Source organism: Lutra lutra, chromosome 11 (genome assembly GCF_902655055.1).
Source record: "Lutra lutra chromosome 11, mLutLut1.2, whole genome shotgun sequence".
Taxonomy (NCBI): Eukaryota; Metazoa; Chordata; class Mammalia; order Carnivora; family Mustelidae; genus Lutra; species Lutra lutra.
The window spans coordinates 34,494,440-34,520,811 of record NC_062288.1 but is presented as its reverse complement, the minus strand read 5'-3'; the positions used below and the strand labels follow the sequence as shown (position 1 = coordinate 34,520,811).

The window sequence follows — 26,372 nt, the reverse complement described above, 5'->3', positions numbered from 1 at the left end:
ATTAACATAAGGTATGGGTTTTAAAACATACTTCCTCTAATCTAAAAAGGATAAGCATCAGGTTGTTTGCTATCTCCACCCAGTAGAGTGTACAGGAACTCAATAGTTGTAGCCTACAAAATAGTTCCAGAAAGCTTCTCTGTATCAATTATTTCAGAATTCACAGGTGAATCTAGATCCCAATCACCCCTAACAAAACCTGCCACATCTAATAGGGAAATTCCAAAATACAGTATCCTCTTCTTATTAGTGTAATAGAGATAAAATTATTAATTGTATGAGGTAGTCATAATTACCTATTTGTAAATATTCATGGTCTCTCTCTTCCTGAACATCCACCTACATGTAAAAGAAAGGATTTTTTTTGGGGGGGGTTCCTTGTGGCTATCATTTAGTTTCCTGAATTCAAATGTGGGTCTAAACAAATACACAAGGTAAAACAAATGAAACTGATGGGCCATTTCAGCTTTAGCACTTCCCATAGAGTTCACTGAGAACTTCATTAATAAGTGGAAATGCATTACAGCTCAACTTCTCCCTCTTCCCAACCCTGCTTCCTTTCCCTCCATCCTATAGGTGTGATCCCAAAAGCACTTCGTAACAAACATCCTGCCCCCAAAATGCTATCACAGAACCTGCTTCCTGGAGAACCCAACCTGTGATAGTTATTCTTTTCTTTTCCTTAAGATTTATTTTTAATGTTGAGTAATCTCTACATCCAATGTGGGGCTTGAACTTACATGTGACACTTCTCTTAAAGCTCAAAAAACATTCTCCTTGTTGGAAAGAACTGTAAAGCCTAAATTGTTCTTCAAATCTAGAAATCATTGCTAACTTTTAAGTACAAGTAAAAGGTTGAAAGTTTACTATTAATGCTTTCAAAACATCTGCTTGGGATGCCTGAGTGGCTCAGTGGGTTAATCATTTGCCTTCGGCTTAGGTCATGATCCCAGGGTCCTGGGATCAAGGCCCGCATTGGGGGTCCTTGCTTAGCAGGGAGCCTACTTCTCCCTCTGCCTTCCTATCCCCCTCCTTGTGCCCTCACTCTCTCTCTCTCTGACAAATAAATAAATACATCTTTTAAAAATTCGCTTATGTTTACATTATTATGAACATTTTTCTTACATGTAACATTTTTTCCTTTAAAAATTAAGCATTTCAATCCTTTCACCGCTTAAAGATTTTAGGATATAAGGATGTAAGTTAATGAGGAAATTAATTGCAAATAGCTCAGAATTTGCTTTTATTTTAGTATTATTTTCAATGGAGTCCATAGTAATTTAGAATTTCTGGGGTGCCTGGGTGGCTCAGTGGGTTAAGCCTCTGCCTTCGGCTCAGGTCATGATCTCAGGGTCCTGGGATCAAGCCACACATCGGGCTCTCAGCTCAGCAGGGAACCTCCTCCCCACCCTCTCTCTGCCAGCCTCTCTGCCTACTTGTGATCTCTATCTCTGTCAAATAAATAAATAAAATCCTTAAAAAAAAAGAATTTCTAGTGATATGGATGAACATTGATTATACAGTCTATGAGAAAAACAGAATTTTAAAATGCTTTAGAGGTGTTTGGTTAGTTCAGTCGGTAGAGCATACAACTCTTCTTCCCTTAACCTTGTGAGTTCAAGCCCCACATTGGGCAAGGAGCCTACTTAAAAAAATAAAAATTTTAAAATGCTTTAATATGAATAAAATGTCTTTAGAATGTATTCCATTTCATGGGGCACCTGGGTGGCTCAGTCATTGAGCATCTGCCTTCGGCTCAGGTCATGATCCTGGGGTCCTGGGATTGAGCTCTGCGTCTGGTTCCCTGCTCAGCAGGAAGCCTGCTTCTCCCTCACTCATTCCCCCTGCTTGTGTTCCTTTTCTCACTGTCTCTCTTTCTTTATCAAATAAATAAATAAAATCTTCAAAAAAATTTAAGGAAAGAATGTTCCATTTCAAAATCACTCTTTTCTGATTATAAAGCAATATAGCTCAAACTATTTTTGTTTGAGCAGTATAGCTCAAACAAGAGGAAAACAATACTCTCAATTCTATGATCCAGAGAAGTAATAATATGTTACTTTTTAAAAGATTATATTTATATATTTGGGAGAGAAAGAAAGCATGAATAGGGAGAGGGGCAGAGGGAGAGGGAGAAGCAGACTCCCCCCTGAGCTGGGAGCCAGACATGGGGCTTGATCCCAGGACCCTGGGATCATGACCTGACCAAAGGTTGGTACTTAACCAATTGAGCCACTGAGGCACCCATGTATATGTTATTCTAACTTTTGAAATAAACATTCATATTAGATGATCTGTTTGCAAATATGTGTGTATGCTAATTTCAGTTTTAAGATACTTAATAAAACATATTTTAGGAGCCTCCATTTTTAGGACTTTGCTGGCAAACTCCTTAAAATGTGGTGAAAAGTTATAACATTTCTTTTACATTATTTTATAATGCAGAATTTTGATTAACACTGGGTGTCACTCCAATGAATTCAAACTAGTGATATTTATTACACTTAAGGAAATTGTCCTATAACCTCTATCTTACTACAACTCCACTCTCATGGTGACAAACCCCCGTTCCAGTGCACAGGGAAACACCTCTGTTTCTGTTTTCTAAGCCTACAAAGTAAGTGCCATAGAGAGGTGCTTGTATGAGTTGTTCTTGTCAGACTGACCCTCCTACATAAAACAAAGATAAACTCTTAGTAAAAGATAAAGTACAAATAACCCAAAGACATTGGCATTGGAGAATGACCAAAACTAAGGAGATTCTAGAGGGCAGTTGGCATTTGTAAGAAGAGAGGTACTCAGAATTCTGTTTTCAAAGTTTCTGGCATAAAGGCAGTCCTCAATTTCCTCCCTGCAAGTTGCAAAAAGTCATACAAAACAGGTTTTTTGGCTTCAGGTTTTTCTGGCTTGAAGAGTAAGAGACAGATTTTGGGATAGGTACAATTTCTAGAAAGTAAAAGGGAAATCAAAGGAAAGAGGGAGCCAGAGAAGGGAGTCTCTAACTTCTTTTTATATATCTCTTGTTGACTTCTGAACAGTGCTTGAATAGGACAGACTTAAGGAAATCAAGCCCTGCTTAAAAGAACTAACCTGAAATTTGAGCCCAGTCAGTTCAGTTAAATGCTAGCTAAACAAAACAAACAAAAAAGCCCTAACAGTCTTTAGGTCTCGAAAGTATGAAAATGTAACTCATTTTTGAGAGAAAAAACAATCCACAGAGATCAACTTAGAAATGTCCCAGGTGTTGTAATTAGCAGACAGAGATTGAAAGTGATTATTATCAACCTATTCAATGACATAAAAGAAAATACATGCATCATCAATGAAATACATGAAATCTAGCAGAGAAATAGAAATTATAAAAAAAGAAGCAAACAGAAATTCTAGAACTAAAAAAAAATGTAATACCTGAAATAATAATTCACCAGATGAACTTAACAGTTGAATGCAGATGACAAAACAGAATCAGCAATCTTGAAGATAGGTCAAAAGAACCTGACTCTCATCTGAAGAGCACAAAGAATGTTGAAATAAAAATTAAAAAGGCCTCAAGGACCCCATCAAAAAGTCTAAGATAGGGCTCCTGGGTGGCTCAGTTGGTTAAACGTCTGCCTTCAGCACAGATTACCAGCCCACTGTCCTGGGACTGAATCCCACATCAGACTCCTTGCTCAGCAGGGAGCCCTGCTTCTCCCTCTGCCTGCTGCTCCTCCTGCTTGTACTCGCTCTCTTTCTCTCTCTCTCTGACAAATAAATAAAATCTTAAAAAAAAGTCTAAGATGTATGTAATTTGAATCCCAGAAGAAGATGAGAGAGAGGAAGAATGGACAGAAAGAGTATCTAAGGAACACATGGCTGATTATTTCCCAAATTTGGTGAAAGATATAAATTTACACATTCAAGGAGCACAACAAACCCCTATAGGATTAATACAAAGAAAATCACACTGTTATAAAGAATTCACTGGCCTTTGTCCCTAGTTCTTAGGAGATAACCTCTAAATCTTTGAAATTTCTTGGAGTGACAAGAATATCTTTGTTATTTATGATGGAACCCTGGGACCATACTTGAGTTTATGCTAATGAGATGATGCAGGATGGGTGCTGGCCACACCAGAATGACTAACCATGTAATTTACCAGTTTGGGGCTTTGAGTTATTTGATGTGAGCCCAACATCTGGAGAGGGCAGGTAGACTGGAAATTGAATTCAATCATGTGGCCAATGATTCAATCACTCATGCTTATGTAATGAAACTCCAGTAAAAACTCTGGGGCTAAGGTGAGATTCCCTGATTGGTAATTAGACATAGTATATCTGGAAGGTGAGGTGTTGGAGGACACAAAAACTTTGCTTTGGGGACCCTCTGAGACCTCACTCTTTGGGTTTCTTCACCTGGTTAGTCCTGATTTATATCCTTTATAATAAAACTACAATTACAGATTTGGTGCTTTCCTGAGTTCTATGAATCATTCTAGTGAATCATAGAATTTTAGGGGTAGTGGGAACCCTTGAATTTATAGCTAGTTATTCAGAGGCATTGGCGGCCTAGGAACCCTGGAATTGTACCTAATTTCTGAAGTGAGGGGAGGACTTTGTCCTTGTGAAGTCTGACCCAAATCTGGCTAGGTATCATCAGAGTTGCATTACACACACTTAGGTACATTATCATCAAATTTCAGAAAAGAAACAATATTTTGAAAGCTGTGAGAAAACAATGATGTACTGTCTATAAGGGAACTATGATTTGAATGACTGTCAACTTCTCATCATAAACACAATAGAGACCAGAAGGCAGTTGAACATCATCTTTAAAGTGCTGGAGGGGAGAGGGGAAGAAAACCATATCAATTCGGAATTTCTATATTGTGAAAGTGTTCTTATAAGAATAAAGATGAAATAAAATATATCTTCAGATAAAGAAAACTAAAGGAATGTGTTGACAGTGGGCATACTCTACAAGAAATATTAAGAAAGGAAGAGTTCAGGATGGAAGAGTAGAAGACCTTAGTTTTGTCTGGTCCCAGAAATTCAGCTAGGTAGTTACCATATCATTCTGAACGCCCATGAACTCAACTGGAGATATAAGAAAACAATTGCTGCTATCCTACAAATAGAAAAGCAGCCACTTTCTACAAGAAACCAACATGGAAAAAATCATCTCAAGAAAGAGAACAAGAGGCAACACTGTCTGCCACGGACCTAATCAGTATGGACATAAGTAAGATGTTGGAACTAGAGTTCAGAATAACAAGTATAAAGTTACTAGCTGGGCTTGAAAAAAAGCACAGAAGACACTAGTGAATCCCTTTCTTGAGAAATAAAAGAACTAAAACCTAATCAAGTTGAAATAAGAAAGGCTTTTAATGAGATGCAATAAAAAATGGAGGCTCTAACTGTGAGGATAAATGAAGCAAAAGAGAGAATTAGTGATATAGAAGACAAAATGATAGAAATACAGAAGCTGAGAAAAAGAGAGCTAGGCAACCACTAGATCACAAGAGGAGAATTGGAGAGATAAGTGATACCATAAAACGAAACAATATTAGAAAAATTGGGATCCCAGAGCAAGAGGGGAAGAAGGTACATTGGAGTAAATTATAGCTGAGAACTTCCCTAACCTGGGGAAGGAAACAGGCATTCAAGTCCAGGAGGCACAGAGAACCCCTCTCAAAATCAATAAAAATAGGTCAACACCTTAACATATAATAGTAAATCTTGCAAATCTCAGAGACAAGGAAAAAATCCTGAAAGCAGCTCAGGATATGAAGTCTGTAAGCTACAAGGCTGGAAACATTAGAATGGCAGAAGACCTATCCACAGAGAACTGGCAGGCCAGAAAATACTGGCATCATATATTCAGGGTGCTAAATGAGAAAAATATGCAGCCAAGAATACTTTATCCAACAAGGCTGTCTTTCAAAGTAGATGGAGAGATATGAAGCTTCCATGACAAACAGAAGCTAAAAGAATCTGTGATCACTAAATGAGTCCTGCAAGAAATATTAAAAGGTTTCCTTTAAGTGAAGAGAGACTACAAAAGTAACATAGACCAGAAAGGAACAGAGACAATATAAAGTAACAGTTACTTTACAGGTAATACAATGGCACTAAATTCATTTCATTCAACAGTTACTTTGAATGTAAATGGGTTAAATGTCCTAATCAAAAGACATAGAGTATCAGATTGCATAAAAAAGCAAGATCCATGGATATGCTGTTTGCAAGATACTCATTTTAGACCCAAAGACACATCCAGATTGAAAGTGAGGGGGTGTAGAAACATTTATCATGCTAATGGACACCAAAAGAAAGCTGGGGTGGCAATCCTTTTATCAGACAAATTAGATTTTAAACCAAAGACTGTATTTAGAGATGAGGAAGAACACTATATCATAATTAAAGGGTCTGACTAACAAGAAGATCTAACCATTGTAAATATTTATGTACCTAATGTAGGAGAAGCCAATTTTATAAACCAACTAATAACAAAATTAAAGAGACATCAAGAATAATACAATAATAGTAGGGGGACTTTAACAACACCCTCTCACTGCAATGGACAGAGGATCTAAGCAGAAGGTCAACAAGGAAGCAAGGACTTTGAATGATACATTGGACCAGATGGACTTCACAGATATATTCAGAGCATTCCATCCTAAAGAAACAGAATACACATTCTTCTCTAGTGCACATGGAACATTCCCCAGAATAGATCACATCCTGGGTCACAAATCAGGTCTCAACTGGTACTAAAACATTAGGATCACTCCCTGGATATTTTCAGACCACAATGCTTTGAAACTTGAACCTATGCAAGAGGAAACTTTGAAAGTATTCAAATACATGGAGGTTAGAGAATCCTACTAAAGAATGAATGGGTCAACCAGGAAATTAAAGAAGAATTTTTAAAAATTCATGGAAACAAATGCAAATGAAAACATAACTATTCAAAACCTTTGGGATGCAGCAAAGGTGGTTCTAAGAGGGAAGCAAATAGTAATACAGACCTTTCTCAAGAAACAAGAAAAGTCTTAAATACACAAACTAACCTTATACCTAAAGGAGCTGGAGATAGAACAACAAATAAAGCCTAATCCTAGAAGGAGAAGAGAATTAATAAAGATTAGAACAGAAATCAATGAAATAGAAATGAAAAGAACAATAGAACAGATCAATGAAACCAGGAGTTGGTTCTTTGAAAGAATTAATTAGATGGATAAACCTCTGGCCAGATTATCCAAAAGAAAAAAGACCCAAATTAAAATCATGAATGAAACCAACACCAAAGAAATACAAACAATTATAAGAACATATTATGAGCAACTTTATGCTGACAAATTAGGCAATCTGCAAGAAATAAATGCATTCCTAGACATATAAACTATCAAAACTGAACCAGGAAGAAATGGAAAACCTGAACAAACCCATAACCAGCAAGGAAATCGAAGCAGTAATCAAAAATCTCCCAACAAACAAGAGCCCAGGGCCAGATGGCTTCCCACGGGAATTCTACCAAATATTTAAAGAAGAATTAACACCTATTCTTCTGAAGCTGTTTCAGAAAATAGAAATGGAAAGAAAACTTCCAAACTCTTTCTGTGAGGCCAGCATTGACTTGATCCCAAAACCAGACAAAGACCCCACCAAAAAGGGGAATTACAGACCAATATCTCTGATGATTATGGATACCAAAATTCTCACCCAGATATTAGCCAGTGGGATTCAGCAGTACATTAAAAGGATTATTCACCATAACCAGCAGGATTTATTCCTGGGCTGCAAGGGTGGTTCAACACTTGCAAATCAATCAGTGTAACACACTACATTAATAAAAGAAAGGACAAGAACCATATGATCCTCTCAATAGATGCAGAAAAAACATTTGACAAAGTATAGCATCCTTTCTTGATTAAAACTCTTTACAGTATAGGGATAGAGGGAACATACCTCAATATCATAATAGCCATCTATGAAAAGCCTACAGCAAACATCATTCTCAATGGGGAAAAATAGACAGCTTTTCCCCTAAGGTCAGGAACATGGCAGGGATGTCCACTCTCACCACTATTGTTCAACATAGTACTAGAAGTCCTAGCCTCAGCAATCGGACAACCAAAAAGAAATAAAAGGGATCTGAATCAGCAAAGAAGAAGTCAAACTCTCACTCTGTGCAAAGACATGATACTTTATGTGGAAAACCCAAAATACTCCACCCCAAAATTTCTAGAACTCATATAGGAATTTAGCAAAGTGTCAGGATATAAAATCAATGCACAAAAATTAGTTACATTTCTATACACTAACAATGAGACAGAAGAAAGAGAAATTAAGGAATTGATCCCATTTAAAATTGCACCAAAAACCATAAGATGCTTAGGAATAAACCTAACCAAAGAGCCAAATGATCTGTACTGAGAAAACTGTGGAACACTTGAAAGAAATTGAGGGAGAAACAAAGAAATGGAAAAACAACCCATGCTCATGGATTGGAAGAACAAATATTGTGAAAATGTCTATGCTATTTAGAGCAATCTATACATTCAATGGAATGCCTATTAAAATAGCATCAACTTTATTCACGAGTTGGAACAAATAATCCTGAAATTTGTATGGAACCTGAAAAAACCCTGAAAAGCCAGAAGAATGTTGAAAAAGAAAACCAAAGCTGGTGGCATCACAATTCCAGACTTCAAGTTCTATTACAAATCTGTAATCATCAAGACAGTATGGTACCAGGACAAAAACAGACACATAGATCAATGGAACAGAATAGATAACCCAGAAATGGACCCTCAACTCTATGGTCAATGAATCTTTGACAAAGCAGGAAAGAATATCCAATGGAAAAAAGACAGTCTCCTCAACAAATGGTGTTGGAAAAATTGGACAGCCACATGCAGAAGAACAAAACTGGACCATTTTCTTACATCATACATAAAAATAGACTCAAAATGGATAAAAGACCTAAATGTGAGACAGGAATCCATCAAAATCCTAGAAGAGAACACAGGCAGCAACCTCTGTGACCTTGGCTGCAGCAACTTCTTGCTGGACATGTCTCCAAAGGTGAGGGAAACAAAGACAAAAATGAACTACTGGGATTTAATCAAGATAAAAAGCTTTTGCACAGCAAACAGTTGACAAAACCAAAAGACAGCTAACAGAATGGGCAAAGATATTTGTGAATGTCTTATCGGATTAAGGGCTGTATCCAAAATCTATAAAGAACTTATCAAACTCAACACCCAAAGAACAAATAATCCAGTCAAGAAATGGGCAAAAGACATGAACAGGTATTTCTCCAAAGAAGATATACAAATGGCCAACAGAGATACGAAAAAATGCTCAATATCACTCGGCATCTGGAAAATACGAATCAAAACCACAATGCAATACGTCCTCCTACCAGTAAGAATGGCTAAAATTAATAAGTAAGGAAACTACAGATGTTGGCAAGGATGCAGAGAAAGGGGAACACACTTACACTGTTGATGGGAATGTAAGCTGGTGCAGCCACTCTGGAAAACAATACGGAGGTTCCTCAAAAAGTTGAAAATAGGGCAACCCTATGACCCAGCAATTGGACTGCTAAGTATTTACCACAAAGATACAAATGTAGTGATTCGAAGGGGCACCTGTATCCCAATGTTTATAGCAGAAATGTCCACAATAGCCATACTATGGAAAGAACCCAGATATCCATAGAGAGATGAATGGATAAAGAAGATGTGGTGTATATGTATACAATGTAATATTACTCAGCCATCAAAAAATATGAAATCTTGTCATTTGCAATGATATGGATGGAACTAGAGGCTATTATGTTAAGCATAATAAGTCAATCAGAGAAAGACAATTATCATATGATCCCACTCATATGTAGAAATTAAAAACAAGATCATAGGGGAAGGGAGGAAAAAATAAAAAAAGATGAAATCAGAGAGGGAGACAAACCATAAGAGACTTTTTTTTTTCCTTCATAAGAGACTATTAATCAGAGAAAGCAATCTAAGGGTTGCTGGAGGTGGGAGAGGTGAGTGAATGGGGTAACTGGGTGGTGGGTGTTAAGGAGGGCCTATGATATAATGAGCAATGGGTATTATATAAGACTGATAAATCACTGAAATTTACCTCTGAAAGTAATAATACATACACTGTATGTTAATTAATTGAATTTGAATTTAACAGTTTGAAAAAATAAATATTAAGGATGTTCTTCAGGGTAAAAAGAAATAAAAACATGGAAATTCAGATCTTAGAGGGTGGGGGGATGAAGAGCATTGGCAATTATAATATTTTATCATCTAATGTATGTAGATGTAATACTTTGACAATTTTAGCAAAAAAGGATGCAAAGGTGAGTAAATGAACTCATAGTTTGCAAGATTTCTACATTTTACATGAATCAATTCAACATTAACCCTAGATTCCTGTGAAAGGTTAATATATATTGTGATCCTTAAGGCAACCACTACAAACTAATGCGAAGAGGTAAAATTAGGATCCTGGAATACATGATATTTATACACTTTCTATGTAAATTAAACTTAAGATTCACTTTTATTTCTTAATGTCAACAAAATATATTCTACTAATTTTTTTGACAGGGGTAAGGATTAATGATCTTTTTTCAACTTCTCTCCTGAAATTTTTCTTTTTCTCTTTTCTCCAGAGACAACATTTTGTTCATCTTTGTCTCTGTGTTCCTGAAAAAAATTATGCCTTCTTTCCCTTCAATTAGTCACAGTCAAAGAGTGCTTGTTTTCTCTGCAGGGTACTTATTTGTTTCAACTTCATTTCCTGCTCTTTCTCCCCAAGGTCATCGAATCACATTTTGATGAATACATTGTTATTTAGGTTTACTAGAAGCAATTGCAATTGTAGATGTTTTAAATTAATGTCTTTCATTATAATGAGTCAGAAAATTAATGAATTGAAATTTTTTTCTTTTTGTAGGTATTCAGCATTAGTCAGTCACTATGTCCCTGCTGTGTGTGGAGTGTTCTTCTAAATCCTGTGGGGTGATGATGGCAGTGTTTCTTGGAGAAGCATGTTGTATAAAGGAGAAACAGGATAAACACAAGTGTAACAGAACGGCAGCTAAAGTGACTAGAAGGTAGGAAGAAGCATGGTGGGGTGGGGAGAATGAATAGGCTACTGGTCTGACTCAACAAGGCAATCTTCACAGGCAATACTAGAGTTTTGAAAGACTTAGGTGTATCTTGTGGAAAGTTGACCAATCTTCCTACATGGACGGAATATTATGGATATGAAGGAGAAATCAGCTAAAGATATTGATCGAGTGCCCATTGTATTTTATGCCAGTCACTAGAAAAACATGAAATAAAGATGGTATTTTTTTAAACTAGTAGGGAAGTTTACACATTTTCATAGAAAAAAGACAACAGAGGTAATACAGGTGCCAAATACAAATATGAATAGATGCCAAGTAATGTAGTGAAAATGATCACCTGACTGCAGGAGTAAGACTGAATTAAGTAGAAGGCACTTAGAAGTAGGGTAGGACCTAAGGTAACAGAAAGGGAGAGATGCTTTTAATTCAAGTCAGAGATGGAGTTTCTGGATAATAGGGATGTGCCAGCAACAGGATGATCATAATGGGATGATGATGAATATACTGCTAGTAATGATGATTTTTTTAAAAAAAGATTTTATTTATTTATTTGATAGACAGAGATCACAAGTAGGCAGAGAGGCAGGCAGAGAGAGAGAGGAGGAAGCAGGTTCCCTGCCAAGCGGAGAGCCAGATGCGGGACTCGATCCTAGGACCCTAAGATCATGACCCGAGCCGAAGGCGGAGGCTTAACCCACTGAGCCACCCAGGCACCCAGTAATGATGATTTTTTAATTAAAATAACGCATGGCTGGGAAAACATATCTGCTTGTATTTTAGATGAAATGATAAATTAGATAAGTTAACTTGGCATTACAGACACTAACTGTTAAATCTAAACTTCTGCATGAATTTATCATAGCTGTTTTTTTCTTTTTTTTTAAAGATCGTTTATTTATTTATTTGAGAGAGAGATCACAAGTAGGCAGAGAGGCAGGCAGAGAGAGAGGGGGAAGCAGGCTCCCTGCCGAGCAGAGACCTCGATGTGGGGCTCGATCCCAGGACCCTGAGATCATGACCTGAGCCGAAGGCAGAGGCTTAACACATTGGGCCACCCAGGCGCCCCTTATCATAGCTATTTTAAAATGTATTGTTGTGAAAAAAAATGTATTGTTGTGCTTTTGAGTTTCACCCCTGCACCTTCTTTTTGCCAGATGAAAAATTGTATTTCAAGACCCAATTCTCTTAGCCTTCTCTAAAGTGTTTGACCTACAGCAATCGTCTGGCTCTTGAATTATTTCCTCAGTTTTAGTCTGTTTGGGCTGCTATAACAAAATACAAAAGACTGGGTAATTTATAAACAACAGAAACTTATTTCTGACAGTTCTGAAGACTGGTAGTCCAAGATCAAGGTGTCAGTATCCTTGGGTTCTAGTGAAGACTCTCTTCTGGGTTGCAGATTGCCTAATTCTTAACTGTGTCCTCATGTGGTGGCAGGCACTGGGGATCTCTCTGGAGCCTGTTTTATAAAACACTAATCCCATTCATAAGGGTTCCACCCTCTGACTTAAGCATTCCTCCAAAGCCCTACTTCTTCATGCCATCACCTTTAGGGGGTTAGGCCTTCAACATATGAATTTGGGGAGGGACATAGACATTCAGACCATAGCATCCTCCCTTTGTTCTGTGACACTGTACTGTCCTAGAGCTTGTATAGACTGAACGTTCTTTCTCTCCTTCCTTCATTGATTCCATTTTCAGTTCATGGATCCTAAATTTAGGCATAGTCTTCCATCTTCATCTCAGCCGTATTTTATCATTGTATATTCTCAAAGCAGTAATTAATTTTCTGTCAAAATAGAGACCTCTCAATTTAGTTATATTTCTAGCTAAGTGTTAGATACTCCAGAAAATTCAAAATCAATTCTAATGCAGTAAATAGTAAATCAAATCTATCCTCTCCACTAATCATCTTCCTTCCATCTTTCATATTTGTTACTGTCACCCCCATAAGCAGGTAAACTAAAAATATAAGTTATCTTTTATTTCCATCTCAAATCATTGTAACCAGTCAGCCAGCTTTGTCTTCTGTATTTGAAATATATCGTTCTGTACTATTCTAACACTTTTATTATATATTATTCCATAGTAGAAAAGAATATACCTAACATACATATGTTGGAAACTAATCATAAATAACTAGTGAATCCACCATTCATTGAAGCTCTTTATACATTCTTTCTAGATCTCATTCCCTTGTGTACCCAAACCTAACCATTCTCCTGAATTTCATCTAGCCACTTTCTTATTATTAAAATTATTTTTATCATATATATATGTACTTGTAAAGAACATAGGGTTTCATTTTGCTTACCTTTGAAATTTATAAAAATGATTTTTTCTTCAAATTGCTTTTTTTTCCCTCTATTAAGAGTATAGATGGAGTCTACTCATTTTATTATTTTTTTTAAGATTTTAGTTATTTATTTGAGAAAGTGTGAGAGAGGGAGCACGAGAGAGAGAACACAGGAGCGGGGCAGAGGGAGAGGGAGAAGCAGACTCCCTGCTGAGCAGGGACCCTGATGCAAAGTTCAATCCCAGAACCCTGGGATCATGACCTGAGTGGAAGGCAGATGCTTAACTGCCTCAGACACCAGGCACCCTGGAGTGCATTAATTTTCACTACTGAATGACATCCTAGTATGAAAACATATCACAGTTAATTTATCCATTCTCCTGTTAATGGCCATTTTGATTGTTTCCATGTTTTCTGCTTTTATGAATAGTGCTAAGAACATCCCATTCTAGTTTATATCTCTTGGTGCACATAAGACTTTCTTCAGCGTGGGGCGCCTGGGTGGCTCAGCGGGTTAAACCTCTGCCTTCAGCTCGGGTCATGATCTCAAGGTCCTGGGAACGAGCCCCACATCGGGCTCTCTGCTCAGTGGAAAGCCTGCTTCCCCCTCTCTCTGCCTGCCTCTCTACCTACTTGTGACCTCTCTCTCTGTCAAATAAATAAATAAAATATTTAAAAAAAAGACTTTCTTCAGCGTATACTCCTGAAGTAAAAAGACATTGCAAGTTATATGCTTGTTCAAACTTAGAAGATAGTACCAATTTGTGTTCTAGTCTAATTGAACAAATTTATCCTCTTCTTAGCTGTGTAAGAGTCCCTGTTGCTTCATGTGTTGGTTAACTAAATGAGTAAACTTGACTGGGACATTGGGTACCCAGATATTTGGTCAAATGGAATTTCTGGGTGAGTCTGTTAGGTTGTTCTTGAATGTAATAAACATTTGAATTGGTAAACTGAGCAGAGAAGGTTGCCTTCTCCAGAGTGGATAGAGATCTCTTGGGGGGTTAAATGGAACAAAAAGGCCCAGTGAGGGAGAATTTGCTCTCTTTGCCTGACTTATTGAGATGAGACATCCTTGTGGGTATTTTTTTCTTTCTTTCTTTTCCTTGGACTGTTACTTACCCACACTGGCTCTCCTGGTTCTCAGGCGTTTGGACTTGGACTAAAACTATGTCACCCGTTTTCCTGGGTCACCAGCTTATAGACAGCAGGTCATGAGACTTCCCAGCTTCCATAATCATGCGAGCTAATTCCTTGTAACAAATCTCTTTAAATATGTAAAGTTACACACACACATGTTTATTTCTTTTTTCCCATGTTTTGCTGGTGGACCTAAGATACTTCATATGCTTACCAGTACTTGATGTTGCCAGACTTCTTTAGGCTCTATAGGTACTAGTTCATATCTGATTGTCATCTTAATTTGCACTTCCCTGCTTTTGTTGAGGTTATGAATATATTTATGCATTCATTCATTATGCTTTTTTATTTATGAAATGCCTCTTAAAGCCTTTTGCTCAGTTTTCTATTATGATATTTGTGCTTTCTTGTTGATTCCATTGAAGACTCTTAGATCTTATATCCTATTTCTAATCTATTTGTGGTGAAATGTACTGCAATTATCTTCTCCCAGATTAAAGTTATCTTTTATCTTTACTTTTGTGTCTTGTGGTTAACAGAACAGTAATTTTAATGTAGTTAAATGTCTTAAGTTTTTCGTGGTTAACACTATTTGTATTTTGTTTAAGAAATCCTTGCCAACCTTGAGATCAGAAAGATATTCTTCTGAATTTCTCTTAATGTTAGAATGCTTTGCTTCTCACATTTAAGTTCTTCATTTACCTGGAATTGATTTTTGTGATAGAATGAGGTAAGAATCCACTTTTATCTTTTTCCATATGGATAACGAACTGTCCTAGCCTTATTTATTGAAAAAGCCACTGTTTTCTTACAGATCTACAAAACTGATTTTGTTACCTGCACAGTCTCCAAAAGTGTGTAGGGTCTGTTTTGAGGTTCTCTAATCTACTCCACTGGTCGATTTATTTATTCCTGGGCCAATAATACCCTGTTTAATTACTAGTGAGTCTTTCTCCGTCTTATGGTTCTTTAAGAAAATCTTAGTTATTTTGGATTTTTATATCATCATACAACTTTCAGAATAACTTTTAATTAACTGTTGATTTTGATTGAAATTTTGTATATTACTCTGGGAAGATGGATATCTTTATATACCACATATTAGCTTTATTTTTATTTAGATTCTTTAATGTTTTTCGGTCAGATTTTAAAAGATTTCCATAAACAATTTATATGTCCGTGTTAAATTTCTTTCTTTCTCTCTTTCTTTTTTTTTAAGATTTTATTTATTTATTTATTTGACAGACAGAGATCACAAGTAGGCAGAGAGGCAGGCAGAGAGAGAGAGAGGGAGAGGCAAGCTCCCTGCTGAGCAGAGTGCCCAATTGGGGCTCCATCCCAAGACCCTGAGATCATGACCTGAGCCGAAGGCAGAGGCTTTAACCCACTGAGCCACCCAGGTGCCCCATTAAATTTATTTATAATTACTTTATATTTATGTTGTTATTGTAAATAGTACCTGTTTTCTAATTTATAAATTCTGTATTGGCTCATATATTGAGATGCATTGGATTTTAGTAGATTGATCTATATCCATCAATGTTACAAGACCTTACAAAACTCTCTTGTTAATTTGTGGATATAATTTATTTTACTATTTTTGAAACAAACGCTTATATATAGCATGCTTACTATGTGCTAGGCACTGTTCCAAACACTTTATAAATATTTACTTAATTATCTAAGCAGCCCTATGAAGCAGGTTTATTTTTCATCCCCATTTTACAAATAAGGAAACGGTGTCACAAAGACATTAAGTAACTTGCCCAAAGTCACAAATTGTCATTTTAACCTAGAAGGCAGGATTTAAAACTAGGCAGTTGGTGTCTAAACTTCATGTTCAACCAATAGCTTTACTGCCTCTCTACTAGGCTAAACAATTCTGAATCTCTCTTGGCAGCCCTTTTACTCCCTGCCCCCACTTTTTTAAACCTTTCTATGTAGGTATTATTTTGAATGTGAGCAGAGGTAATAGGCATCTTTGTCTAGTTACTAATTTTTTAAGAGATTTATTTCAGTGAGATAGGGAGAGCACAGAAGGGAGGGCAGAAGAGGGAGAGAGAAATCCAAGCAGACTCTACACTAAGCGAGGTGCCCCATGGGCTTAATCTTATAACCCTGAGATTAGACTTTAGCCAAAACTAGACCCTTAACTGACTGTGCCCCCAGGTGCCCCTAATTCCTAATTTAAAAGAGAATGCTTTTAGTGTTCTACCATAAGAAAGATGCTTGTTTTAGGGTTTTGGTGGACATGAGGTTAAGGAAATTTCTTTTATTCTTACTTTGCTAAGAGTTACATCATTTTGTTTCTTTTTTAATCTTGAGTGTGTTGATTTTTTTCAAGTGGTTTCTTCCTTTAATTTGTTTATATGGTGAATACAATAATTGATTTTCATACGTGGAACTACTTTTGCATCCCTAGGATAATCCTAGCTTGATGGTGATATATGTTTTTATAAATCCTGCTGAATTTGGCTTGCTAATATTTTGTTTAGGATTTTTTCTTTTTAATATTTTTTAAGTTATCTCTATAACCAACATAGGGCTCAGACTTATAACCTGGGATATCTAGATTCCCATGTTCCACCAACTGAGGCAATGAGGGGCTCCTGGGATTTTTAATCTATACTTATTGGTGGAGATGGGCTTCTGCCTTTACTCTTGTTCACACTATATTCTCACTTTGTTATATTAAAATGAGTTTAGGAGCTTTATCTTTTTTTTTTTTTAATTTTCAGCGAATGTTTGATCCTTGAAAATTGACTGTAAAATCATATGAGCTTGATTTTTTTTTCCAATGGGAATATTTAAGGTCTTTAAATGTCATTGACTATTCAGATTTTGCATTCTATATGAATTTTACAAATATACTTTTCTAAGAATTTATTAATTTCATTTTTATTCTCAAATTTATGTTATATCATGTTCTTCATGGTCACATATCTTTTTAATTCTTTTTATATGTATAGATAAGATATATACCATTTTTATGATATTATTTGTACCTTTTTTCATTTTTTTTCTTGGTCAGTCTCAACAGAGGTTGTCTGTCTTATTATTCTAAGAAGAATCAACTGTTTTTTTTTCCCTAGCTCATTGATGTGTACTTTTATAAAATATATTATCCTTAGGGAGTTTTTATTCTGTCATTTCTCTTTGAACTGTTAAATTTGGTTCCTTGTATCATCAATTCACAGTCTGCCTTCCTTTTTGCCACAAGAATTTAAAGATGTTAATTTCTTTTGAATGATAACTTCTCATAGGTTTTGATATGCTATATTTTTATTGTTCAGTTCTAAATACATTATATTGTCATTATAATTTATCTTTATTTTTATTTTTCAAAATTAATTTATTTTAGACAGAAAGTGAGTCTGAGAGCAGGGATAGAGGGAGAGGTAGAGAATCTTTAAGCAGACTCCCTGCTGAGCACTGAGCACTATGCAGAGCTTGATCCCAGGACCTGAGTTGAAATCAAGAGTCAGATGCTTAACTGACTGAGCCACCTAGGTGCCCCTATAATTTATTTTAAAATTTATTATTAAATAAAATTATTGTATAAAAAATTTGTTGTCTTAATTTCCAAACATATAGAAATTTATGTTTTTGTCTTTATTTGTGAAATTTCTATATCATGGTCAGGTAACAAAATTTGAACGATAACAGTTTTTGAAATCTGTTGAGACTTGCTTTTTGTCCATGAGACTAATTTTATTTTCTGTTGAGAGAAAATTGTTCTCTAACTGTATGTTTCAAGGTTCTATATAAACTTGTTAATTGTGTCATTCAAATCATCTGTACTTTTAGTATATTTGTTTTCTTAACCTAAAGTTCATTGAATCTTTCATTATGATGATGAGTTTGTCCAGTTTTCCCTCTACTTCTGTCAATTTTTACATTATGTATTTTGTGGCTATGTTATGAGCTGTTTGTAAATTTAGAATATTTTTGTCTTCTTCCTGAATTTCATCTTATATCATTATAAGTGTTCCTCTTTCTCCTTTATCATTTCTCTTTTATTTGGTATTAATAAAACTGTATCAGTTAAAAAATTAACATTTGCATAGTATATCTATTTCTGTTCTTTTCAAGTTTCCCTCTCATTTTTTCTGTATTTTTTCTTAACAGCATATAGCAGAATTTACAATCTAACCTTATTGTCCCTTTTTAATTGACAAGTTCAGACCATGTATATTTATTGTGATTACTGATTTAGTTCTTCCATCTTAAATGTGCTTTCTACTTGTCATTTTTCTCTATGCTTTTTCTCCCCCTCTAGTCTTGCCTTCTTAATTGAGATCCTATTTGTTAATCCTCTTTTATTTCTTTTTAAAATATATATATTCAACTTTATTTCATAAGAAAAATTCATTTAAGTCACATGGTGACCATAATTTCATGTCCTAAGCAGGCTTTGCCATTCTACTTCCCCCTTCAGACCAATATATGCACATATACACTATGTTGAAGAAAGGACTTTGACATGTGAAACAATGAGAACTGGATACTAACTACTCCATCATCTCCCTTCCTACAGCCAGTCTACACATTTCTTCAACTGTTGTCCACACACAGACAAGCTTTCATGAAAAGTGGATGAACACCAAATAAAGTGACCATAAGATACCCAAATCCAAAGGAACCGTTGGCAAATGTTGTGGAAGCAAGATGAAAATGACGCCATCTTCCAGCCACTAAACATGAAGCACAAACTCTCATCCAAAAGCCAAGACATCAGAGCCATGTTGGCAAGGACAGCAAAGCATATAGCAGAACCCAAGCAGAAGAGTGACATCACTTCATCCCACAGTTATAGGCACCCCACTCACACGTGTATTAAATAGGGTTCTTTATCCAGGACAAGGATAGGGCCAGGACAGGCCCTTGAAGGGCCAGATGGAGAGGCCCTTCAAGGGACTGTTAACAGTTCTGATAACACTTTGCTCTGAACTTGCCTGCCTAGGAGTTTGACACCTGGCTCAACACACATAAGGCAGTGTTCCAAGGTTATAGCTGGTGGAAAGAGATCTTATCCACACCCTTCTAGATGGATGGTCTGGAAGGTGCTTGGGGACTTTGTGTTAGCCAGTTGACCTCTGGTGGTCCAGGAGCTCCCAGGCAATGGGCTCTCCACTAAGCGCCGGAGGGACTCCATCAGTGTAATAAAGACAGAGTGCAGAGTCAGCACCATACCTAAGAGACAGAGGTTCAACAACAGGCTTCACAGCTGAAAAGATTCCACTTCTTTGTAGAACAGTAGAGCTGCCTTAAACTTCTGGAATTTCTTTGGATCTTCTAGGAGGAAGGGTCTGGAGTATCCTGCTCATGGTAATAGTGGGTTGTGTTAAAATCAGGAGAAAGTCAGTCAACCCTATATGACTCAAGAGAACAAAAATGCAGCCTGCAGTGAAGTACAGAGCAAGACCACCTACATTGCTCACAAATCAATCTGGTTTTTCAATTCAGGTTTTATTTTCTACCTGTTTAAAAGTTGTGTTCTTTGGGCGCCTGGGTGGCTCAGTGGGTTAAGCTGCTGCCTTCGGCTCAGGTCATGATCTCAGGGTCCTGGGATCGAGTCCTGCATGGGGCTCTCTGCTCAGCAGGGAGCCTGCTTCCCTTCCTCTCTCTCTGCCTGCCTCTCTGCCTACTTGTGATCTCTGTCTGTCAAATAAATAAATAAAATCTTTATAAAAAAAAGTTGTGTTCTTTATTTATTATTTATTTAGAAGTTACCCAAGAAATTTTACCATACTTATTTAGCAACTTTACAAAGTATAAATTCAATATCTGTATCTTACCTTTCACCATATGTATTTATCAATTAACAAATTCCAAATTTAGGGGCACCTGGGTGGCTCATTCAGTTAAGCAACAGCCTTCAGCTCTGGTCATGATCTCAGGGTCCTGGCATCGAGCCCCCAGATCGGGCTCCCTGCTTAGCGGGGAGCCTGCTTCTCCATCTGCCTCTGCCACTACCCCCAGCTTGTGCTCTCCTGCTCTCTCTCTGTCAAATAAATAAATAAAATCTTTTTTAAAAATTCCAAATTTACTATCCATATCTCACTTTTTTAGCTTCCTTCTGTTTTTCTCCTCTTCCACCTTTTCCTTACTCTTTGATGCTTCTTTCCCCTTGATTCCCTTCTTCTTTCCTTCGATGTTTCACTTTCTGGATAACCCAACAAGGATTTAAAAAATACGTTTGTCACCATTTAGACAGGTTCTATTTATATTGTATCAGTGGACCCTGCAGAGTAATCAATCACATAGTGGATATTTTCTGTCATTGTCTTGACAGTAGATACTAAGAGTAGAATTTCTGGATCATTTTCAGATTTAAAAATTATGCCAGTTTTCTACCATGGTGATTATACTTACTAGCTGACACTCTTCTCAAAAGCATATGAAAGTGTTCATTTTCTCAAAAATTTGCTAATGTATAATATCAAATGCTTTAATTTTTGTTAAAATTTAATTAGTGAAAACAATGTATTATTACTTGAGGGTGAACATCTTTTTTCATATATACTGGATTCTGGTTATTACTCTTCTATGAATTGCTAGTTTTCATCCTTTGCTCATTTTATAGGAGTGGAATGCCCAAGATCAAGTCAAATTGGACAATAGCTTTGGTGGGTGGGAATTCTTTGAGAGAGGGAGGGGTTCAAGCTTCAGAGGGTTGTTGGATGTTGGATTAGGTAACTTATAATGTCTCTGCCAATTTTAGGAGTCCGTGATTAACAGTGGACTGAAATGCCCAGAAACCTAGAGCTGAAGAAAACTGATGTGAGATGGATTTGTGTGCATTCTACCTAATCAGTTAATGAATCACTTCTCAGTTCTGTTTTGTAGAGGAGCCGTTATTAAATTTGGGAGGGACATGAAAAGGCATTGCCAGGGCAGGACTAATGATGGCTATACTGTTAGGAGGAGGAGGGTAGGACTTTAGGAAAAGTGGACTTTAGGAGAACAGCTGCTGGGAAATTGGGCTGTTGGGCTTGGCACACTGCCTCACCATCCCAGCTCAAGAACCCATGAGGAAAAGGTGACCTGCCTAAGGGTAAGTGCGGATAAGGCAACTAGCTTTGGGTTGACTTCCCATACAGCTCCTGTGATGACTGCTATTGGAATTTGGGCATAGACGACGGACTTAAACACAAAGATAGTCCAAATGATGTGTCAGGGCTGAGACTGATGCACAATATACAGAAAGATATTTAAGGGATTTGAGCCGAGTCTTCATTCTATCAAAGGTTAAAGAAAACTCTCTTTTCAGCGTTAAACAGTGTCTATTTAGGTAGAAGGAAGACACGTTGCAAGTGTGTATGTGTTAGTATTAATAATTTAAATGGTACGTAGCTAGAGGTTAGAACCCATAAAGGAGGTTCACTTTAATAGGGACTATAGCTTTAGGAAAGTTTTTCTCCGGGTAGTAGAATAGGGCAGAAGGTTGGGTGGGTAGAGGGAGGAGATTCCTTTGGTATATACTAGACTGCTGTGATGGATTTTCGCAGAGAATGGCAGAAATCAAGAGGAAGCAGAGAGCGAGGAATACCTGAGCCATTGTAATTTAGAGAAATTCGGAGGAAGGCAGGACAGGAGCAGCGACCCAGTGCAGGGCGTGGCAGGTCCAGTGGGTCTCCAGTCAGGGAAGGTGGGCGAAAAGAGGGCTGGACCTCGGGAGCGTAGCCACCCACTCTCTGCCGCCTCTTTCTCTAGAAAAGGAGCGTGGTTCGGGCTACGGGGCTGACCACCGCACCACCCGCGAGGCCGCAGCCGAGTCCGAAGCGCCGCCTTCGGCGAGCCATAGAGGGCGGTGGGACCGACACACTTCAGCAGGGCGAGCTCGAGGCGCTCTAGGCGTCCGCGGTGGACCGCGCGGAGCGCGGCTTCCTGCCTTTCGCCTGCCTCCGCGGGTGGGTCCGGCTGGGCAGCGGATGGGAGCCAGGAGGTCTGGGAGTCGTCTGGTGCCCGCGCTGAGATCTCTTGTTCCTCCCAGGTAGGAGCCGCGGAAAACCTGGAGGGAGCTGAGCGCACGCGGAACACCGCGCTGGACGCGCGCCTCGGCGCGGAAGAGAGGTACTCCATTCGCGCTCGGGTTTCCTCTCCCGAGTCCAGATGACCCACCCGGAGGCAGGAGTGTAATCTGAAATTCTTGTAGAAGAAAATTCTCAGGCCCCACCCAGTCCTTTTCTTTTAAAAATCGTTTCATAAATTGGCACTCTCCGCTCATTTGGGGGGGATCTGCACAAGTTTTCGACAATGTGAAGCGATCCGAATAACCTAAGTTTAAATTTGTTTCTTTTGTCCCTTTATCCTAACTTATTTTAAGGGAGGTGTCAGACAGCAGTATATCAGTAAGGAGGTGGTGGTGAGTCTTCTCCATCTGCAACCCCCCAACCCCCCCGCAACCCCGCCGCCCTGCCTGTCAAGGTTGTGTCAGGGACATTTCCAATGTCAGCCTGGGATAGTAGTCCTGCGGCAATTCAAAGCCAGTTTAGTTCTTGATGTCCACTTATGTAGCTAGTTTACTGAGTGATCAGTTGGCAGGGAAACTTGTGCAAAGAAACATTAGAAAATGCCAAGATTTTGCCGAATGTTACTGGCCCTGCACATATCCTAATAGCTTATATTACCTTTATTGTCTTTGTGCTCCTTCAGTTATATATGTTAATTTTCTCCAAACAGATCCTGAACAACCTGAGAGAAGACAGAGAGCTACCAGGCATCAGTCCATAACAAATATTTTTCCATGAATAAATGTAAGAAGGATCAGTTACTTTGAAACTTGGTGCTTGGGCATCCAACACCATTTGGGTTAATAGATTGGTAACATCTAAATTAAAAAAATAAGTAAACGCCTTTTTCTCATGGCTACACATAGAATGGACTGTATTCTGATTTCCTTACTTGGAATGTGTCGTGGTAGAAGTCTTGGATAGGGAGACACGAGACCTGAGCACTTGCTGAACCATATCAGGAGTATTTTTCTAATTTGTAAAGGGAGAAGTTTGGAGCACATGCTTTTAAAGATTTTTCAGCTCTAAAAGTCTGTGATGAAATGAATCCATCACATCTTCATAAACATGTTTTGGATTTCAGTGACTCCTGAAGACTTTATCAGAAGGTTGATTAAACAAATCGTAACTGAATTTTTTCAAAGGAAGGTCTGAGAGTCAACAACTTAGAAGAAAACCAACAAATACATAGTAAGCAAATTTGGTTTGGTCAAAACCAAACACATATATATTTACGAATTTTTAGGTTTAAACAGATCATTAAGTAATTGAATCATTTTCTTTTTCTTTCTTTCTTTCTTTTTTTTTTTTTTTTTAAGATTTCATTTATTTGTCAGAGAGAGAGAAAGAGAGAGAGCACAGGCAAGCAGGGGGAGCAGTAGTCAGAGAGACAGTCAGGCTTCCCACTGAGCAGGGAGCCCAATGGAAGTCTTAGTCCCAGGACTCTGGGATCATGCCCTGAGCCGAAGGCAGATGCTTAACTGACTGAGCCACCTGGTGTCCAACTAATTTTCTTTTTAACTTAAAAATACTTTCCCTGGTTTTTTTTTTTTTTTTTTCAAGAAACAAAGATGAACATTGGAGAGGGAAAGGAAAAATAAAATAAGATAAAAACAGAGCAGGACGCAAATCATAAGAAACTTTTTTTTTTTAAAGATTTTATTTATTTGACAGATCACAAGTAGGCAGAGAGGCAGGCAGAGAGAGAGAGAGAGAGGAGGAAGCAGGCTCCTCACTGAGCAGAGAGCACGAGGCGAGGCGGGGCTGGATCCCAGGCCCCTGGGATCATGACCTGAGCCAAAGGCAGAGGCTTTAACCCACTGAGCCACCCAGGCGCCCCACCATAAGAAACTCTTAAACACAGAGAACAAACTGAGGGTTGCTAGTGAGGAGGTGGGTAGGAAGATGGGCTAAATGGGAGAGGGGCATTAAAAAGGGCACTTGTTGGGATGAGCACTGGGCGCTGTATGTGGGTGATGAATCACTGGATTCTGCTCCTGAAACTGGTGCAACTTTGTATGTTAACTAACTTGAATTTAAATAAAAAAATTAAAACTTAAAAAAAATTATTACTTTTTTTCCCTGTATAGACAATGGGTTTTGCCACAAGAAGATGGTTCTACCTACCACTGGGCTGCATGATGTTGATCAATCTGATGAATGCTGATTTTGAATTTCAAAAGGGGGTGCTTGCCAGCATCAGCCCAGGCATCATGAAAGATATTGATTTCCAGTGCTGGAATGCTTGCTCTTTGATGTTGATAGATCTCAAGGAACTCAAGATACAGCACAATGTGGATGCTTTCTGGAATTTCATGTTGTTCTTGCAAAAATCCCAATGGCCTAGACATTATAATGTCTTCTTAAGCATAGCTCAGGATTTCTGGGACATGTATGTAGACTGCTTGCTTTCACGATCTCATGGAATGGGAAGAAGACAGGTGATACCTCCCAAGTATAATTTTCCACAGAAGGTAACAGGAGGTAATTTGAATGTGTATTTAAGAGAACAACAGGTTTATTATTTTAAAAAATAAGTATTTAATCCTTATTTGCCAACAAGCTAACAAATTTGCCCAATTTTTTCTAACATGATTGACTTTGATTTTCATTTTTACTGATTATGTATTATTAGAAACTGCAGGAGCTCTGATATGCAGAGATCTAAATAATCTTGAGATATAATGCATTTGGTAGATCATTAAAATTATTACCTTATTTTCTCCATGGATAGTTAGTTCATAAGAAAACTATTTAACACCATAATCATTCCCATTACATTTATTGAAGAAATTTTAAACATAGGACATCTAGTTAGGTTTTTAAATTTTTCTCAATAGGATTATTTAAAAGGAAGACATCTTAAGAGTCACATTAGAGTGACAATTAATAATTTCTCCTCTCTAATATTATAGGACTGGATTTTACAAAACATGAGTTTTACGTATAAGAGAGAGAACATGGAAAAGACCTCAAGCAAGGTGACATCAACCTGAACATTTAATCTGTCAGTATTTCTGAGGTCAAATATTTCCTGCAGTATTTATCAAAATTGTTATTTCTAATTCTTTAATATTTATGAAAGTTGTATTTGTGTTGATGTGGAAGTGCTTTATGGCTTTTGAATTAGCATTTCTGTCTTTTCAAGTAATTTGTCAATAATTTTTTATTTGGAAGGCATCTTTGTAAAGCATTTTTAAAGAAAACACTTAAAATGCAAATGCAATATATTTTTAAATACAGTAGTCAATGGAGTAATGCTGTAACTAATTTTATAAGATATCTTATACATAATGTTGACTTTAAAACTGTGCCAAAATTAATGCCAGTATTGTCCTAAAAGGTAATATTTAATCTTGATGTAGTGTACCAAGTGGCTTCTGAAATGTGCATTTTATCACCATAAGCCATCCCTTATATTAAAGTGTTTTTCTATGCATTAAGGACTAACTTTTTTTATGTTCTCACTTTTATTGTCTTCAGTTTTTAAAAAAGAATAACAAACAGAAGGTAATAAGAAACTTTGTTTTAGTACAGTCTGATAGAATTTTCATCTTTAGTTATTTGCTCAATTTTCTTCTTTTTAAAATATATTTCCTATTTCCATCTCACATCTTATTCCAAAAAGGATATGAAGCTTTAAAAATATATACCAAACAGTAGGATAACATCAAATAAACGAGGAAATTGAGATGATGGGAAATGAAGACAGGAGACTAATAATATGTAGTTGTAGTTTAGATTAATACTTTTTTTTTTTTAAGATTTTATTTATTTATTTATTT

The 26,372-nt window shown here is 37.2% G+C and overlaps 1 protein-coding gene across 3 annotated transcripts; it reads left to right on the top strand.

The window, feature by feature from the left end:
• The first annotated feature begins 22,127 nt into the window (after positions 1–22,127).
• Positions 22,128–25,176, top strand: FAM237B (family with sequence similarity 237 member B). Of its 3 annotated transcripts, none has more exons than XM_047695565.1 (3): positions 22,128–22,223; positions 22,569–22,648; positions 24,678–25,176. In XM_047695565.1, exon 3 carries the CDS (start codon positions 24,681–24,683, stop codon positions 25,122–25,124), a length of 444 nt encoding a protein of 147 aa, XP_047551521.1. In that variant the 5' UTR covers positions 22,128–22,223; positions 22,569–22,648; positions 24,678–24,680; the 3' UTR covers positions 25,125–25,176. The 3 variants fall into 3 exon arrangements, with proteins under 3 accessions (XP_047551521.1, XP_047551520.1, XP_047551519.1); XM_047695564.1 differs by having other exon boundaries at positions 22,155–22,485; positions 22,573–22,648; XM_047695563.1 differs by having other exon boundaries at positions 22,155–22,485.
• Positions 25,177–26,372: the final 1,196 nt, after the last annotated feature.